Source organism: Panthera uncia (genome assembly GCF_023721935.1).
Source record: "Panthera uncia isolate 11264 chromosome D3 unlocalized genomic scaffold, Puncia_PCG_1.0 HiC_scaffold_9, whole genome shotgun sequence".
NCBI lineage: Eukaryota > Metazoa > Chordata > Mammalia > Carnivora > Felidae > Panthera > Panthera uncia.
In genome coordinates, this window is record NW_026057587.1 from 395,756 (window position 1) to 411,062 (window position 15,307).

At 54.1% G+C, this 15,307-nt stretch overlaps 2 protein-coding genes across 2 annotated transcripts in view; both read right to left on the bottom strand.

The window, feature by feature from the left end:
• The window catches only part of DHX37 (DEAH-box helicase 37), a 28,416-nt gene extending 16,105 nt beyond the window's left edge, over positions 1 to 12,311 (bottom strand). The window contains exons 1-6 of the mRNA XM_049620656.1: positions 12,093 to 12,311; positions 8,463 to 8,632; positions 5,269 to 5,381; positions 3,503 to 3,833; positions 1,256 to 1,404; positions 96 to 188 (exon numbers count right to left, since the gene is read on the bottom strand). Of these exons, the coding sequence (XP_049476613.1) occupies positions 96 to 188; positions 1,256 to 1,404; positions 3,503 to 3,833; positions 5,269 to 5,381; positions 8,463 to 8,632; positions 12,093 to 12,198 (962 nt within the window). The 5' untranslated portion in view covers positions 12,199 to 12,311. The remainder of the gene's footprint in view (positions 1 to 95; positions 189 to 1,255; positions 1,405 to 3,502; positions 3,834 to 5,268; positions 5,382 to 8,462; positions 8,633 to 12,092) is intronic.
• SCARB1 (scavenger receptor class B member 1) overlaps positions 1 to 15,307 on the bottom strand; it is a 500,386-nt gene that overhangs the window by 123,604 nt on the left and 361,475 nt on the right. The gene's annotated exons all lie outside the window — the stretch shown is intronic.

Consider the following 15,307-nt stretch of genomic DNA (forward strand, 5'->3'; position numbering starts at 1 on the left):
CGCCCACGAGGCTGCTCTGCTCCTCCTGGACAGCGCGCCCCGGGGCCAAGCCGGGGGACCACCCCCTTCCCTCCTCCAGGACGCAGAGCCCTCACCGCTGTGACAGATTCATCTCCTTGGCCACCCGCTGGGACATGGCCACAGCAGCCACGCGGCGGGGCTCTGTGATGCCAATGATGCTGTCGTCGCTGTGGGAGGGAGAGAAGACACATCAGCAGTGCTCGGCCCCACCTGTCAGTCCCACGGTCACACACGGTTCCCCGTCAGGACTCCACGTATGGAGTGGCCCTCCCTAGAGGTGACGAGGCACCGCCTGACAGCAAAAGGGGACAGCCTGGCGGTCCGCACACAGACGCCGTGGGAGTCACAGTGGAAGGGAAAGCAGCCAGCTGCAGACGGGAGGCTGGGCTGGAGCTGGCCTGGAGCAAGTGCTCTGCGAGTCACAGGACCTGCCAAGGGGACGGCGGACGACAGGCAGCACAGGAGCCCGCGGCCGGTCCCCCTAGAAAGGTCTGCTTACTGGGTCGGGGGTGGCTGGTGTCTGGGATCCGAATTTCGGGAGGGTTCCTGATCCTGATAAGGGCAGGGGGGGGTCTCCGTGCCTGGACTGTTTGTACCAACAGCGTGGTTCATCCTGCCCATCGGCTTTCCTTCTGGGCGCCTGGGACTTGGGTAGGTGCCAGGGAGAGGGGGTCCAACCCCCACAAACACCCTGGGCGCTCAGTTTCTACTCGGCTCGTCTGGTGACAGCTCTTTACACGGACTGCTTCCGTGTGACTCTCCCGGGAAAGGGCTCGGAAAGCCTGTGCCTGGTTCTCCCAGACTTCACCCCGTGCACCTCTTCCCTCTGCCGATCGTGTTTTGTGTTCTTTTGCTCTAAGAAATCACACTCACATGTACAACTACACGCTGGGTCCCGTGAGCCTTCCTCGCAAATCAACGAACCCGGGGTGGTCTTGGGGACCTGTGACACACCCGGGTCAAAAGTGCCAACAGGAGGCGACATTCATAAACACACCGCCCCACGTGACAGGGGCTGATCTAAGCATTTTACACAAAGTCTCTCATTTCGTGCACACGACACCCGTGTGAAGTAGGTGCAACGACGGTGGGAGGACACCAAGGCCCAGAGAAGTTAAGCAGCTTGCCCAAAGCCACACAGCATACCAACGGCGGAGCCTGGATTAGGGCCCTGGGAGCTCCCACTCATAGTAACTTTTGGGGGTCACCCGAGGGGCCAGCCCCCAGCCCCCACCTGGTGTAGCCTGCTTCGTAGAGAAACTGTGGCACCTGCGTGGTCTTCCCGCTGCCGGTCTCACCACACACGATGACGATGGGGTGCTCGGCCACCGCCTCCATGATCACTTGCTCTTCAGCAAGAATTGGGAGCTTTAGCCGTTCTTCCTGGCGAAGAGAGGAAGTCAGTGCTCAGGGAATCGGGGGGGTGGGGGGGCTGCCCCGCAGAATGGCAGAGGGGATCGGCGAGACTGCGAAGGGTGACGTGGTTTCTATAAAGGTGGCCGTGGGCATGTGGATGCCGTGAGCCTTCCTAGCAAAGCCAGTGAGGCCCTGCTACAGGGGACAGAGACGGCAGTGGGATCCTCCCGTGCCAGAGCGGGTGTCCTCGGGGACAGCCCAGCACGCAAAGCCGACCCCTGAACAACTGCGGGGGTCTGCTTCCTCACGCACGGATTGTCTTCAGTACAGTACGGGACTAGGGGCGCCTGACTGGCTCAGTCAGTAGAGCATGATCTCGCGGTCGTGAGTTCAAGACACATGTAGGCTGCAGAGATTACTTAAAAAAAAAAAGTACAAGGCTATAAATGTTTTCTCTTCCTTACGATTTCCTCAGTAACATCTTCTTTCCCTAGCTTACTTTTATTTTAAGAATACAGAAAACATATGACACACGTAACATACAAACCACGTATGAATCAACTGTTTTGTGTTCTGAGCCTTCCGGTCAACAGTACGCTATTAGTCGTCAAGTCTGGGGGGAGTCAAAAGCTGCACGTGGATTTCTGACCGCGAGGGGGGTTGGAGCCCCTAACCCCCGTTGTTCAAGGATCTGGTGTTATTATATACTGCAGAAGTTTCACAAACCACGGCTCACACCTTCATTACGTGAAGCATGTTAAGTGCGGATTTAAAACATTCTGTTCCGTTTCTATTCTACTCTGTTTTGTTTCAAAACCAAGTGCTGGTCATCTCGTGACCCGGTCATGGCTGTGACCTACAGTTTGCCAACAATGCCCGAGAGGAAGTTCTGTATATGTGAAGAATTCTCGCGGGGCGCCTGGGTGGCTCAGTCGGTTGGGCGTCCGACTTCGGCTCAGGTCACGATCTCACGGTCCGTGAGTTCTAGCCCCGCGTCGGGCTCTGTGCTGACTGCTCAGAGCCTGGAGCCTGTTTCAGATTCTGTGTCTCCCTCTCTCTCTGACCCTCCCCCGTTCATGCTCTGTCTCTCTCTCGGTCTCAAACATAAATAAACGTTAAAAAAAAAAAAAAGAATTCTCGCAAGAATACGTGCCCTGTGTTCTAGTCACACGCCAGAATACTCGAGAGCAGCGGGGGGAAACCACCCAGAATAAGGGGGACTTCGGTTACAGCACCGACACGGACGAATAAATCTCAGAAACGTGAAACTGACTTGACCAAGAAATCGAAGTGCAGGGAGACGAGTGATATGATGTCGCTTATCAAAACAGGTGGTCGACCTGTCATAATGGCTTAGGAACACGTATGGAGAAAAGCCACGGAGAAAGAAAGGGGCTGAAGCTGGGGCGGGGGCAGCCCGGGGCCCGCAGGGACCGAGTGAAGAGATTCCCGCACCAGCAGCAGCCATGTGACGGCACCTACGAGCAAATCTTTGTAGCATGAACCCAGGGGCACACCGGGTGGTTCCTCAGAGCCGTCAGCTTGCCCCATTTATACCCGAGCACACGAACTGAAATCCCGGTTTCAATAAACAGTTCTGATGCTTACTTACAACGCTGTGCTGATATTTTCTGTTTTTTTTTTTTTTTTTTCCATTAAAAGAAAGGAGCTGGTCGCATCCCTCCGGTTTCCACAACACAGCGTGCGGTCTGCCACAGCCCCGCTAGGACCCAGGAGGCCTCCTGCCTGCTGTTCTCAGTGTGGGACAGCCCCCTCTCCTCCGCTCCTGCTGGTCTCCCAGCTCCTGCCCCAGATGCCTCCCCAGGCCCTCCTGCTCTCCCCCTTCCCGGCACCCAGCCTCCTCCGTTCACAACAGCGGGGACGCTGTCTGCTGCCCTCCCCCCCCACCCCGTGCCGGGCCTGCAGCCGGCACGTCCACACACGCACCCGCCCACGTCTCCACGCCGACCCTACAGGAGGGCACAGTTGCTCCCGTTCTGGGCGAGGACACCGGCACATGGGAGGGATCCCACCCGCTCGAAGCACAGGACGCCCCCCCGCTCCCGCACCCCCAACCCCCCACCACGCTAGCCTCAGAGCCCGTCGCAGACACGGAGCAGCAAACCTGCACTTCGGGGGAGCGGTCCACAGGGATGAAGACGGCGGGCTTCGCTGGGGGCCTGGCCACGGTGGGGGCTGCTGCGGGAGGTACCGACGACGTCGCGGCCAGAGAGGGCTGGCCGCTGGAGCCGGGGCCCCCGGCCCCTGCCCCCGGTGGAGCTGGCGGCGGCCCCGCACCAGCCTCCTCCACGGGCTCGGCGGCAGGGGCCTCACCAGGCTCAGACTCCACCGAGGACTCGGATGACTCATCTTCTGCCTCCTTGCGGGGGCGCTTCCGATGGGCCCCGCTGAGGCTGCTGATCTTCTGCCCCTGGGCTTCGATCTCGTCAGACCTCCTGCCAGCACGGCCAGAAGTCAGGCACGAAAGCCCTAGGACGGGCCGGTCGACCTGAGGCAGCTCTGTGTTGCGACACACCCCTCAGAAGCCGGGATTCAAAGGACACCCCCCCTCCCACCTCAGGGCCTTTGCACATGCTGTTCCCGCTCCCTATGCAGAAGTACTCCCTCACTTCACTCAAATGTCACCCATCAGGGAGACTCTCCCATCTCCCTCCATCCTCTTTCCCTGCATTACTTTGTGCCTCGTGCTTCCCAGCACTAGATACGTATGCATTCGTTTGATTATTGCCCATCTCCCCATGAGGACAACGCAGGCTTCTTAAGGGAAGCTTCCTTCTTATTTTACTTGTGTGCACTCTCCATCCCCGGGGCCTAGAGGAGAGCCTGGGACAGTTTGCACTCAGAGCAGCCATAAATGCACAAGGTCTACAGGGAGCAGGCTGACAGTAAGACAGCCGTGTCCCGTGGGTCTGGGGGGGGGGAGGCACATGGGCTCCATCTAAGGGTCAGCTGCCCTGTGAGAGGGCCATCTGGTGTGGCACAAGACCAGGCGGGAACCTGGATTTTAATATGAGACCAACTTTTCTTTTTTAATGCTTATTTATTGGAGAGGGAGAAGGAGAGGGACAGGGAGAGAGGGAGGGAGGAGGAGGGGGAGAGGGACGATCTTAAGCAGGCTTCAAGCTCAGAGCAGAGCCTAATGCAGGGCTCGATCCCAAAGCCCAAATCAAGAGTCAGATGCTCAGTGCACCCAGGTGCACCCCGACTCCTGCAGTCTGAATCTTGGAATGTGGGTGGTATTGGGTTGAACAGTGTCTCCCTAGAATTCACATCCGGGGACTCAGAATGTGACCTTCTTGGAAACAGGGTCTTTGCAAAGGTAATTCAGGTAAAATGAGGGCATCCTGGATCAGGGCGGGCCCCAATTCCAATGCCTGGCGTCCTTAAAAGACGCGGACACAGAGGAAGGCCACGGAAGACAGAGAGACACGCCGGGAGACACAGCAGAGACGGGGACCGCGGTGTCACATCTACAAGGAAGGAACCCCCGGGACGGCTGGCAGCCACCCGAAGCCGGGGGAGAGGGGAGGAACAGCTTCTCCAGCTTCCAGAAGGGACCAAGCCTGTGACATCCGGAAGGCCACACTTCTGCGCTCAGAAATAAGCTGAACGGAATCCCTGATCACCTGAAGGCAACGTCTAGCCTAATCGTCTGGGCCAGAGCTGGAAGAACCGGTCGCGCAGGACCCCGCATGAGTGAGAAGGTCCGCGCGTGTGGGCGGGAATCAGCAGCACCCAGGCCCCCACGCGGCGGAGGCGTGTTAGCACGGGGGCCACTGCAGGCGTCTTTCCTCCTAACGCTCAACCCGGAAGGCTCGGTGACCTGTGAGGCCGCCCCCGGGGCCCTGGCAGGAGGGGCACCCGACTCACTCTTTGGTGTGGTACATGCGGTTCCCAGTGCCCAGCTTGGACGTGGTGTAAAAGAGTCTCAGCTCGGCTTCTGAGACCTGGACTTCACTCAATTTCTGCAGCATCTCCGCTCGCTGGGGAAGGAAATGACAGTGTCAGACATGTGGCAGGGCGACCCTCTCTTCAGAAGGGAAGGGAGACCTGGGGAGTGCCCGGGGGGCTTGGTGAAGCATCTGACCGTTGATTTGGGCTCAGGTCGTGATCTTGCGGTTCGTGAGTTCGAACCCCACATCGGGCTCTGTGCTGACGGCAGGGAGCCTGCTTGGGATTCTCTCTCTCTGCCCCTCCCCTGCTCACACTCTCTCAAAGATAAACTTTAAAAAAAAATTTAAAAATTATAAAAAGAGATCACTTAAAACATTAAATTAAAAAAAAAAAAAAAGGAAGGGAGACCGTACATCAGATTTCGGCTACGCTAACATCTAGGCTTTTTAAACCAAACGTCCAATTATTTTTTTTTATTATTTTTTTTAACGTTTATTTATTTTTGAGACAGAGAGAGACAGAGCATGAACGGGGGAGGGGCAGAGAGAGAGGGAGACACAGAATCGGAAGCAGGATCCAGGCTCTGAGCCATCAGCCCAGAGCCCGACGTGGGGCTCGAACTCGCGGACCGTGAGATCGTGACCTGAGCTGAAGTCGGACGCTTAACCGACTGAGCCACCCAGGCGCCCCCCAAACGTCGAATTATAAGTGCATCACAGGCCAGGTGCCTTACATTCACGTGAGCTGGGGTGGCTGTCTACCCCTGGAGTCTGGCGCTGGACCAAGGCTCTCTCTGCATCACTGTGTGTCATAAGCAATTCTCCACCATCCAGATGCCCATCCGAGGGAGACCGTATAATAAAGGAGGGTTTATGTGTACAAAGCGGGGCTCCCCCGCGGTGTCAAAGGGAGGGGAGGCTCTTGTGTGATATGGCAAGCGGTCCCTGTGCCACCTTCTAGAAAGCAGCATGCGGAGGCGGGGACAGTTGGCCTCTTTCCGCTGAGGAACGATTCAGGAGTTTTTCTTCCTCTTGAAATTATAAACGTGCATTTTATATGTGCTCCCATCTACGTATTTTGCAATCAACGAGAGGAAAAAGCACGTACAGAACAGTGAGAAAAAACACCGCACAGGATTTTAAAAGGACACACTCGCGGACCGTGAGCCTCCCTGCAGAAAGGGCTCCAGGGGCCGAGTGTCAGCGCTGTGAGCAGGGGACCCTGTGTGGTGATCCTGGTGGAAGGTCAAATGTGAACCCCAGGAAGTCTCCAGATTGGGGTTTCTCGGTCTCTGCACTGCAGGCAATGCGGGCCAGAGAACGTTTTGTCCCATCTGAGGATCCCTGCCTCAGATCCAAATAGCATTTCCAGGACATTCGGAGGCAGAGGGGTGTGTTTGACTGCACCACAGAGATGAAGGTTTAAAATCGCAGACTGTGGGAAACCGCAGACAAGCAACCTGATTTCCCTCAACAAATAAATGACAAGGGGGGGGGGGGGGGAGGAGAGAAAGAAAAATAAATACGTGGGCTAGGGGAGCATTTATGAAACAATTGGAAATTCGGCCATTTAGGGAAAGTTGATATTTTTAAAAAATTTATGTGGGCTAATGGCCTTGCGGGTTATTTAAAAAAAAATTTTTTTTTTTTTTTTACATTTATTCATTTTTGAGAGACACAGAGAGAGCACGAGCAGGGGAGGGGCAGAGAGAAAGAGGGAGACACAGACTCCGAAGCAGGCTCCAGGTTCCGAGCTGTCAGCACAGAGCCCGACGCAGGCTCGAACTCACTGGCCGTGAGATCATGACCTGAGCCGAAGTCGGATGCTCAACCGACTGAGCCCCGCGCCCCTCTTGCTGTTATTCTAATTTTTTTTTTTTAAACGTTTATTTATTTTTGAGACAGAGAGAGACACAGCATGAACGGGGAGGGGCAGAGAGAGAGGGAGACACAGAATCAGAAGCAAGCTCGAGGCTCTGAGCCATCAGCCCAGAGCCGATGCGGGGCTCGAACTCACGGACCGCAAGATCGTGACGTGACCTGAGCCGAAGTCGGACGCTTAACCGACTGAGCCACCCAGGCGCCCCGACTTGCCGACTTGCCGTTATTCTAAATGGCCCTTATTTTAGAGATACAATTGAAACTGTTTATGTATAAACACAACGGTGTCCTGCCCTCTCAAAGGATAACTCTTGTCCCAGAATGCAACCTTATTTGGAGAAAGGGTCTCTTCAGATGTAATTAAGTTAAAGATCTCGGGATGAGATTTGGGTTATCCAGGTGGGTCCTAAATCCCAAGGCAAGTGTCCTTACAAGACACACACAGAGGACAGCCACGTGAAGACAGGGGCCAAGACTGGACAGATGAGGCCACAGGCCAAGAAGGCTGGGGGCCACCCAAAGCGGGGGGACCCTCCCCTAGAGGCTTCAGAAGCTGCAAGGCCCTGCCGACACCTTGATTTCAGACTCCGGCCTCCAGAACCACAACAGAATACAACTCTACCCTAAGCTGCTCAGTTTGCCGTCCTGTTTCAGCAGCCCCGGACACCAATACAGACTTATGCTTCCCCGGCTTTGACCCCGGAGGTGGGAAAGTGGCCAGCAGGAGGGATGACGAGGGGACTCTGGGCTGGCAGCCGCTGGCACTGGCGACCAGGACGCATGAGTCCATTACACTAGGTTCTCTGCTTCGGTAGAGGTTTGAATTTCCCAATACAAAATTTGTTCTGCAAAGAAGTACGAAGGGAAGGGCACCTGGGTGGCTCAGTTGGTTAAGGGTCCAACTCTTGATTTCGACTCAGGTCGTGATCTCAAGTTTGTGGGTCTGAGCCCCACATCCGGCTCTGCGCTGACAGCTGGCCTCAACAAACCTGGGCCCGTCAGTCTGTCCCAGACAGACTGAGACTGCTGGAGCGGTGTCAGTCAAGGGCCAGCCACGGGGAGGCCATTCAAATTTAAATTAATTAAATCACATAAAGAATTCAATTCCTCAACCTTGCTAGCCACACACGCCTAGCGACTACCCTATGGGATTGCGCAGACACAAAGCACGGCCCGCATTCCGGAAAGTTCTACGGGACAGTCCCAAGGAAGAGATCAAGTTGGGGGACACAGACCCCATCCCTCCGCAGTCTGGGGGGCCGGGCGCAGACCCTGCCACAACAGGGATACCTGGCTCTTTTTCTCCTTCTGATCTAAGATCTTCTGCAGCATTTTCCGCTCTTTCTTGGTCAGAGGCTTCTTCTCCTTCTTCGCCAGGGGAGGGGCCTTGGGCTTCTTTTTCTTCTTTCCCGGCAAAACCAGCGCATTGCTTGCGTCAACTCCTTTCAGCGTGCCCTGATCTGGAAAGACACACATGCCTGAACCCTGGCCCAGGGACCGGAGACTCCGGAGGCCAAGTGACGGTCAACATTCACGCCACCGGCTCGGAGCGGGGCGGCTCCATGTGGCTTCCCCACCCCTGTGTGAGCCCCCTGAGCGTCCCCACGGGACCAGGGGTGCGGGCCCACCACCCGCCACGCGGGTCAGGGCACCTCCACCCTAGCGGTCAAGGCAGAGGAGAGCGGGCGCCAGGAGGGAGGGTACACGGGACAGCAGTGCTCTGCTCAGAATGTGGCCTGCTTTCGGCAGACCTGTGAGGTCAAAACTATTTTCAGAGCACTGGTACAACGCCCTCCTCAGACACGCAGGGGACTAAGTACTGAGTTTGTACCATATCTATTTTCATTTTTATATTTTTTAAATTGTTTGTTTATTTATTTTGGGGGGGTGGGCAGAGCGCAAGCTGGGGAGGGCAGAGAAACAGAATCCGAAGCAGGCTCCAGGCTCTGAGCGGTCAGCACAGAACCCGACGTGGGGCTGGAACCCACGAACCGTGCGATCAGGACCTGAGCCGAAGTCAGACCCTTAACCAACTGAGCCACCCAGGCGCCCCATGTACCATACCTACTTTTAAATGTCACAGTCTGGGGGCGCCTGGGTGGCTCAGTTGGTTGGGCGTCCGACTTCGGCTCAGGTCATGACCTCACGGTCCCTGAGTTCGAGCCCCGCATCGGGCTCTGGGCTGACAGCTCAGAGCCTGGAACCTGTTTCGGATTCTGTGTCTCCCTCTCTCTCTGACCCTCCTCTGCTCATGCTCTGTCTCTCTCTGTCTCAAAAATAAGTAAATGTTAAAAAAAAATAAAAATAAAAAATAAATGTCACAGTCTGAAAGTATACAATCTAGACCCAAATTCGGCTACCACATTACTCTTCAACTCAACCTGCTGTGGCCCTCCTCTCCCGTGTTCCGTGGGGGCCCTGACTTTCAGTAGTTCCTCTGGCTTCGTCCATCTTGCCTTGTGTCACAAAACGTAGGAGAGAACGAGACAATTTTAAGCAATGCAAGTGATCCATTGTGCAATTCTCGCATAAAACAGAATTAAAAGCGAGAAAGGAAAAAAAAAAAAAAAAAAAAAAGAGCGTACAGCAAGCATTTTCCAGAGGCTCCAAATCGTGTGACGCGTAGCTGCTCTCACAGCTGAAAAAGCGTGTGCTCGTATGTACAGGTTTCAAAATTTCTTGGTGTTGATGGACAGAAGCCACACCAACAAAAGCACTTCGGGACCCTCAGTTTTTAAGAACGTGAAAGGGTCCTCGGTCCAAAAATTTGAGAACCACAGTACTATAGAAAAAAAAAATAATAAGGGAAGTGATAAAAACAGAAATCAGGCAGCGGGTGGCGATGTTAGGTCAGTGGTCGGGGAAGGCTCTTTGAAGAAGGCAGGCGATGTGATGGATGTTTTTATAAGCCTCCTCTTGGCCCCTCAGGAAGGCGGGGATTAATTGGAGATGTCCTGAGGTGGGAAAGAACCTTCCCCGATCTTTGGGTCCAAGAGACCTCAGGCCCCCCTGCTCCAATCACCTCCTCCAAAACTCCGACGGGGGTAGGACTACTCCTCCTGGATCCTTTTTACAGATGAGAAAACTGAGGTATGGAGATGTGAGGCGGTTTGGTCAGCCCCCAGCCTATCCGTGCGACTTCTCAGGAGGGAATTCAGGCTCCAGGTTCCCACCCTAAAATTCTGTCTGGTAACCTCACTGTCTTTCAGGCCCAACGAGAGTGCAGAACAGAAGGCCAGGCCGTGGGTCGAGGGACACAGGCCTTTCCAGCGGCCCTGCTCTCCCTCTGTGCATCTCCAGAGCCTAGGCCCGCTGTTTCCTGATGTTTAACTCGGCTGGACCTCAGGGAGCACGTGCACTCAGCTGGGTGAGTCCGACCTGGGACCGCATCCTTTTCGGGAGCCTGCGAGACAACTCTGAACGGACTCAGTCACTTCATCTCACCTCTCCTGCACAAGTGGCCCCATCCAGGTCATGGACAGCTTCCCCGGTTACATCCAGAGGTCCCTCTCTCCCTCCCTGGCCCCTTGGGAACATCTGATGCGGATGGTGGGACCCCCTCCACGGCACCCAGACCACACGCCCCAGAGCTCTCCTCCCCATATCCTTCTCCAGGGCAGGACTCACCCCCTCAGTGAGCTAATCCAGCCTGGACTTGAAATGAACAAACCCCAGCCACTCACAGATGACTCCAAACTGCCATCTCCCCCAGGAACGGCCTCTCTCAAGCACCTGCCTGCCTACCCTGGTCGCCTGGGTTATGGAACAGGACCCCCAGACCACTCATATCCCAAACATGGCTCTGGGTCTCCCAAGCTGCCCACCCTGCCTTTTCTCCACCGGCTGGGCCCAGCGCCTGGGAGTCCTTTTCGACATCAGTGTTCTTGTGCACGCTCAGCCAGCAAATGCTGTGAGCTCCTCGTAGCCTGACCACCACCAGCTCACCTGCTCCCTGCGTGAACGAATGAACAAGCTCCTAACTGACCACCTTGGTTCTACCTAACCTTCTACTGCTTCTCTCCGCAGCAGCCACAGAGATGCTGTCACCACATAAGCCTATGTCCCCCTGGCGCTCTAAACCCTGCCCCAGCCACAGTCCTCACCACGACCCCACCCCGCGGACCCTACATGATCCTGCCCCATTTTTTTCTTTCACCTCCACTCAGCCATTCTGGCTGCCTTCAGGCCTTGACTCAACGCCTCCTCAGTGAGGCCTTCCCTGCCCACCCGATGGGACACTGCAACCCACCCAAACACCCACTCTGCTCTATCTCCTTAGTATTTATACCCACGCAACATCCTGTATATTTTACCTGTCTGCTTTTGCCTGTTTCCTCCCACAAGCATCTAATAGGCTCAGCAGGGCAGATTCTTTTTTTTTTTTTCCCCCTTAAATCTCCTCTTCCCTTATGTCTCCTAAAGTCCTGGCAGCTCCTACTAAAAAGGAGTCTGAGCAGAAACGTCAAGCAGCCTGGAGCTGAGCAGACAGGTCTGGGCTAAACATACTTACTTATTCGGGCGTCGCTGGCAAGGAGATTATAAAACAGCCAGAGGAATAGAGGGAATTACCTTATTTTCTTGCCCACATTCCCCCATACTACTAAACTAGGGGTGGGGGCACCTGGCCGGCTCAGTCTGAAGAGCACCCGGCTCTTGATCTCAGCTAAGGTCCTCAGTTCGAGTCCACCGCTGGGTGCAGAGATTACTTAAATAAAACTTGAGAAAGTAATAAACTAGGGCCGGACTCCCATAGAGGAGCAAGCCCCGGGACTGTCCCAAATTCACCGTTAAAACCATAGTGTCACTGTCTCCCCTTCCCCGGATCATCTGAGAGGAGGTTCCTCCCGGTGCCCCCCGCCCCAGAGTCGCGGAGCCCTTCGGCCCCTCCCCGAAACCCAGCCCCCGTCCCGGACGCCTTACCCTCTAGTTCCAGCAGGACGGGGGGCGGTTCCGGGGGGCCCTTCGAGGGGCCGGGGGTCGCCTGCTGGCGCCCCTTGACGTTGTAGCGCCGGCGCAGCTTCCCCATGGCGCTGGGTCCGGCAGGGTTTACGGCTGGCTGCGGGAGCCGCGCACCCCAAAACCCAGCCCACGTGGGTTCCCTCCCAGGCCCCAGGCTCGGGCCGCGAGACTTCCGGGCTGCACTCTCGCGAGAGCTGGGAAGCAACAGGGGGCTGGGGGCGGGGCCTGCGGGGAGGCGGGGCGGGGCCAAGTTAGAGGCGGGAACGAGGCCTGAGGTCTCCTGGGAGGCCTGAATTTAAACTGGGGATAGTTCGCACGTGGTGTAGGAGAGTCCCTAAATCGGAGTTACCTGCTAATACTTATTTGGCTACCTGGGAGTGGGGCTGTGTTGTCACCTTTCCAACTATAACCCCGTCCCCGTTGCAAACTGCTTCTCTTTTTTTTTGCTCATTTGCATTTTCTGTTACTCCGATAAGAAACATAATTAATTGTATAGTAAAAAGGCAAGAAATATTTCCATTACAGGGACAGAAGAACGAAAAGAAGAAAGTATCTATTAGGCGGCTTTAAACTCTCATTACCATATCACATTGTCTGTAGCGCATTCGGAAATAATGTATTTTGTGAGTCCTGTAATTATGTTGCGTGTAGAACAGTTACATCGTGCATTTTTTCTGTTAAAAGCATGAGTTCATTAAGGGCAGACATTTAAATAACATAACAAAAACCAGGTGAAGGCATTAGGATTTATTTTAGAATTGTATTTATTTTAATGTTTATTTATTTGAGAGAGAGTGCGCTCGAGCAGAAGGGCAGAGAGAGAGAGAGAGAGAGAGAGAGAGAGAGAGGGGGAATGCCAAGCAGGCTCCTTGCTGTCAGTGCAGAATCCAGCATCCAGCGCGGGCCAAACTCACCAACTGTGAGTCCAAATTCAGGAACTGTGGGATCATGAGTCGGAGGCTTAACCGACTGAGCCACCCAGGCGCCCCTAGAATTTTAGAAAGGAACCTAGAACAAGATCTGCTGCAGAGTAGGTAAGCAATAAGGAGTTACTGAATGTAATAATCACTGAATGAATAAATGAAGAGCATGATTGCATAGACTTTCTCCTTGCCCCCCAAATTCAAAAGCAAAAACATCCCTATAAACACACAGGTGGTGCATGAGAGGACTTAGATAATGTATGTATGAACACGTTATAAAGTTATATACCGATTTAAACGAATTTTGGGGAGGAGAGAGAATAATTAGCATATCAAACCTCTGGTTTCAGGGGTCTTATTGCTTAGAATGATAATGATCTGCAGTGTTTCCTTTAAATATGTTTAAGTAAATAAAAGGTGTGTCCATGTTAAAATTAAGGGGGTAATAGTAACTTCTCCTATAGTTTCCTTATCTACCAAAGTATTATCTCCAGAAAATACAATGTTGTGTAAAACAAGAAGGAAAAGACATAGGGGTGCCTGGGTGGCTCAGTCTGTTGAGCATCTGACTCTTGACTTCAGCTCAGGTCATGATCTTGCGGTTTGTGGGTTTGAGCCCTGCATCTGGCTCCGTGCTGACAGTGCAGAGCCTGCTTAGGATTCTGTCTCTCTTCTGTCTGCCTCTCTCTCTCTCTCTCTCTCTCTCAAAATAAATACACTGGAAACAAACAAACAAAAAAGACAAGACGTATATACAACAACATGGCTCTCATAACTATGTTGAAAAACCAATCACAAAAGAGCAGACTGTCTGATCCCATATACATAAAGTTCAAACACAGGCAAAATTAAGTCCCTAAATTTTGGAGGGAAAATAGTGAGTTTCCCCAGGAAGCTGGTAATGTTCCATTTCTCCACGTGGGTGCTGGTTACCTCATGTGTTGTTTAAATGCACCTTACGATTTGGGTATTTTTCTGTGTGCAGGCTCTACTTCAGTAAAACTTTTCTTAAAAAATAAGAACTTAAAATATATGGCCACTAACTACGTGAAAGCTTCATCAGGAATCCAGAGAAGTGTAAGTTCAAAAATAAAACACAATTTTTCACTCTTTGGATCGGCAAAGGTTAAGTTTAGTTTTCCTGGTTATCTCAGAAAAATGGTTGGACACCGTTTGCTTTAGGCCCTTGGGTTGCATTTGGCTATTATGGCTCATGGGTGTTTTAAAATCAATAATCCTCCTTCGCTTTGTGTACCATTTAATTTATTGAAGACACCGGGTCGCTTGCCCTGTACATTCTGGATTTGACTGACTGCTTCTGCTGCCTTCTCATTTTCTCCTCCATCCCCCATGTTTCCTGTAAATTGTTGGTTAGCTGTAGAGACCAGATCCGGTTAGGGTTCAAAGTGTTCGGGCAAGAATCCATCCCAGGTGGGGCAGGTACTTCCTGCTTCTAGGGTTTGTCCCGCGTCCAGGTCTGGACAACTCGGCGCCTCCATTTTCAAGTTCCCCACCCAGCATTCACCTCTTGGTTTCAGTCTCTTGATGACCATCGCCTGGATCCATCGTTCCCCTAAGGGGCAAAATGATTTTCTAGCTCCTTGGCTCCCTCCTCATTTACCAGCTGGACTTATGTTCAGAGAACGTTCCCTCCTCCCGTTTTGTGAGGCTGAAATAGTAGGTGAGGAAAGGCAGGAGGGATGCTTGGTGCTTTCCCTTTAATTCAAAATCTCAGAATGAATGAACGGGTGGAGGAACGGTTGCCCTTGCCGTCGCCAACGGTGGCCAAGTATTGGGGATCAGTAGAAATTCAGGGACATGCATGTATCTGGTTTTCCAATCAATCGCAGTCACCATCCTTGCTGAGGCCGTTGCAAGTTTTACCAGCACAGCCTCCTTTTTACAGAAAAGTTAAAAATAACAATTACTATTTTTTTTTAAAGGCCAACCGCTCCCCCACCTCCACCCCCACCCCCACCCCGTTCCAGCTCGGTGGGGGCGGGGAGACCAGGCAGCCTCCAGCCGCACCGGCCCCTCGCGGGGTGGTCGGCCGGCTCCCGGCGTCCGGGGGGCGGGGCGAGGCGTGGGCGGGGCCGTCGCGGCTTTGCGCGCGGGGCGGGGCAGGTGGCGCTGCGACAGCGGCGGCGGCTGACAGAGGCGCGGCGCGCGGCCCCCGAGCGCGCTAACGCGGTCCCCGCCGGAGCCGCGGCGTCCCCGGTGCGGCCCTCGGCCCCGCTCCCGACCCCGCATCCC